This window comes from Malassezia globosa (assembly GCF_000181695.2).
Source record: "Malassezia globosa CBS 7966 chromosome Unknown mgl_sf_1003.1, whole genome shotgun sequence".
Taxonomy (NCBI): Eukaryota; Fungi; Basidiomycota; class Malasseziomycetes; order Malasseziales; family Malasseziaceae; genus Malassezia; species Malassezia globosa.
Window position 1 is genome coordinate 1,671 of NW_001849845.1, and position 3,079 is coordinate 4,749.

At 50.5% G+C, this 3,079-nt stretch overlaps 1 protein-coding gene across 1 annotated transcript; it reads right to left on the reverse strand.

The window, feature by feature from the left end:
- Positions 1 to 972: 972 nt before the first annotated feature.
- Positions 973 to 2,136, reverse strand: MGL_4267 (uncharacterized protein; the record flags this gene model as incomplete). Its single annotated transcript, XM_001728543.1, has 1 exon — positions 973 to 2,136. The coding sequence occupies one exon, from the start codon at positions 2,134 to 2,136 to the stop codon at positions 973 to 975; it is 1,164 nt and encodes a 387-aa protein (XP_001728595.1).
- Between the last annotated feature and the right edge of the window lie 943 nt (positions 2,137 to 3,079).

Genomic DNA, 3,079 nt, shown 5'->3' on the forward strand with positions numbered 1-3,079 from the left:
GCAAAACAAGAGGCAAAAAAGCCAGGGAAGAATGGACAAAAAAGAAGAAAAAAAATTCGACAGAAAAGCGAATGGGAAACATGGACTTGTGTGGGGTAGGAGACGTGACAAAAGGAGGGTAAGAGAAAGACCATAATGTGTCTCTCATTTGATAGGGATATATAGAGAGCTCAACAAAAGAAAATTCAACATGAAAGGGAACGAGTGCGACCAGTGAATGGACGCGCTCAAAACAGACGTAGGTGCAAGAGAGGCTGACAAGACAATGCAAGTTGGCGCCAAACATAGTACATAAACAGTTGACACTGAGAAACAAGGCGTGAAAGCAAACAAGAAAGGAATCGATACCATCGCGGATGATTTGATTGCCACCAAACATGCAGCTGTCGCGGTCAATGCACTATCATATGGTCAGGCATGAGTCTGCAGAACTCAAGACAGTGATAGTAGAGATCGGGAAGAGTTGGATAGATGCGAGGGAAAAGGACATGGACTAGTCGGATTGGTGCAAGGAGGTAAGTGATGGACAGGTCTCAAAAATGTGGAAAGGAGTATATCGGACAGAATCAAAGATGCAGAGAGTCAACAGAAAGGAGGAAGAGAGAGTGAGAGAGCGTGCGCGTGGGACAGACTGACAAAAAAATAAATGCAATGAAATAATTCGTTTGAAAAAGACGAGACATTCAGAGTCATGACACGATAGATAAAAAAAGGTCCGAATGAAATGTGCACGAACATGTGAACATGCGAGCACAAGTACAACCCTGAATCAACTCCTCGAGTGCCATACAACCCATTCCATGAAAACCTATGCAAAGTCATTACTATACAAACTAGTGCCATTCCATCGTAAAGGTAGCACTGAAAACAAGCGAGGAAAAATGACACAGAAAGCAGTAGGAAAATGAAGACCCGCTAGTCCTCCGCAAGCATGCTCATCTTATACATAACAACGTGTCGCAATCACACACATCACGGCAACCATGACTGCGAAGCAAATCCAAGTCGTGCATTGTCAAAGTCAAACACGACGGAAGCCATCTCCAAAAACGGCGTCCCAAAGATCCAATCCGAAAACCCATCTAGTCCAGTAAACGGAAGCCGGCATTCATTCCCATTTTGCCAGTACTTCATCGTCTTTCGAGGCATCGTGAAACGCTTGCCTCCGACGCGGAAGCTGATCTTGGGCGGTTTCTTGCAGTCGTACCAGCCCTGGTAGTTCCCTTCATCGTCTTGTTTGAGCGTCACTCCATCAAGCTTGCTCAGCAGGCTCTTCATCTTCTCGTTGCTCGCTACAATCAACGTCGTCCCCGTGTCGATAATCCCCGTGTAGTCGTCTCCATTGATGTTCACATCCGTCTTCCAGTATCCATCATCGGGATTCACGCTCACCCAGCCCACAAGGCCCAGGAATCTCATCCTGTTGACATGGCCCACGTCAAGATGCGACGTAGCATGTGACTTGAGCGTAAACTGGTACACATTCCGTCTAAGACGCTTCTGCTGCTTGAACGCCTCGTAGAACGTCGTCTCGCGCGAATACAACGAACTCAGCACCGGCCATGAAAGACCAATCAGCCCAGCGTCCCTGTTCATCGTCAGGAACGGGTCATCCGACACGCTGATCCAGACGTCCTTCGCCTCGATGCCTGCCATCGCAATCGTATCCGTATACACCTTCCCCGCAGCATGCGCACTGCCGTAGCCTGCCTCAAACGGCGTGTCTAGATCCTTGGCCGTGGATGACGATGATGGATCGTATCCGCGCCCATCCATCACCACGTCTGGCGATCCCGTGTCGAACTTGACATACAGTTTCTGCTTGTCTGACCCGAACTCGAGCTGTACGTTCCAATTCTGCTCAAGCATACCAAGCGAAGCCGTGCCTAGCCACCCCCGCTTTTTCAGTTTCGTCGAATTCACAAACCGCGCATGCTTCCCTGTATTTTTGTAGTATGATTCCGCATTCCTCAAGTACTTGGCCACAATCCCATCCAGCAACGCCTTGTCGTTTGTCGGGTTCGGTGCCGACGATCCTGCATCGCGCTTCAGCTCCAGTGTGAATTCTGCCGACACTATGGCGAATGCGCACCAGAGCGCCGCTGCAAGAAAAGCCAGGGTCCGTGGAGTAGACATGATTTGATCAGGGACGTGGGATAGCGCGGAGCAGCGGATTCACAATGTGATTCTCTGGCTTTCCTTGGCTTGGATCAATGCCGCGATGGGTTGCGTGGCGTCGCGTTGCGTTGCGTTTCGCTACGTTGCGCTACGTTGCGCCACTAGTTGCTTCGAGCTCATGCTTTTATATGTTGGCACACTCAAAGTTTACCATCACTGTCCGGCAATTTTTCCGTCCAGTGCCATGCACGTCCCTTCCTGAAAATGAACCATGCCAACCATCATTTTTCTCTCGCACATGCGAGTGTGTTTTAGCGCGCCAATTGCGCACAGTTGACCGCTGCAGCACACACGCCCACAGAACGCGTGCGTTGTCCCCCCCAAGCCCCGATCACGCACTGGGCGCCCTTTCATTGGCCTTGTCTGACAGCTGAGTAATTGCCAAAGGGCAAAAGCCAGGGGCGTTGCGGAACAATTCAAACTGTCTTCGCCCGTCGTCCATGCAATCTCCGTCGCCGACGAATCAGTCTCGGCGATGTTCTTCCCACATGTACCAGCCAAATTACGCCGGCAAATCACTTGATCTGCAGGGCGCGCCTCAGACACACTGTCCAAGACAAATGGAATGATAGATGCAGGTACTTTTGGTGGCTTGTGGCTTGTTCCTCGATCGACGACCATAGAGAGGGCCTGCACCTGCACGTGTGTAGTCCACGGAACGCTGATACTCGCCTGAAGCAAACGATCTCTCGGTGTGAGTGGCGTGAACGCTCGGAATCGTGGACGTGATGCGAGAGCTAGTCGTAGAAACACGAGAGAGAGAGAGAGAGCGAGAGAGAGAGAGAGAGAGAGAGAGAGAGAGATGTCACTCAGAGATGCTGTACAAAGCACGAGCCTAGAGATGCACAGGAAGGTCTTGGAGAATGCCGTGTTCAAACTGAAAGGTTGGGAGCACCATAGA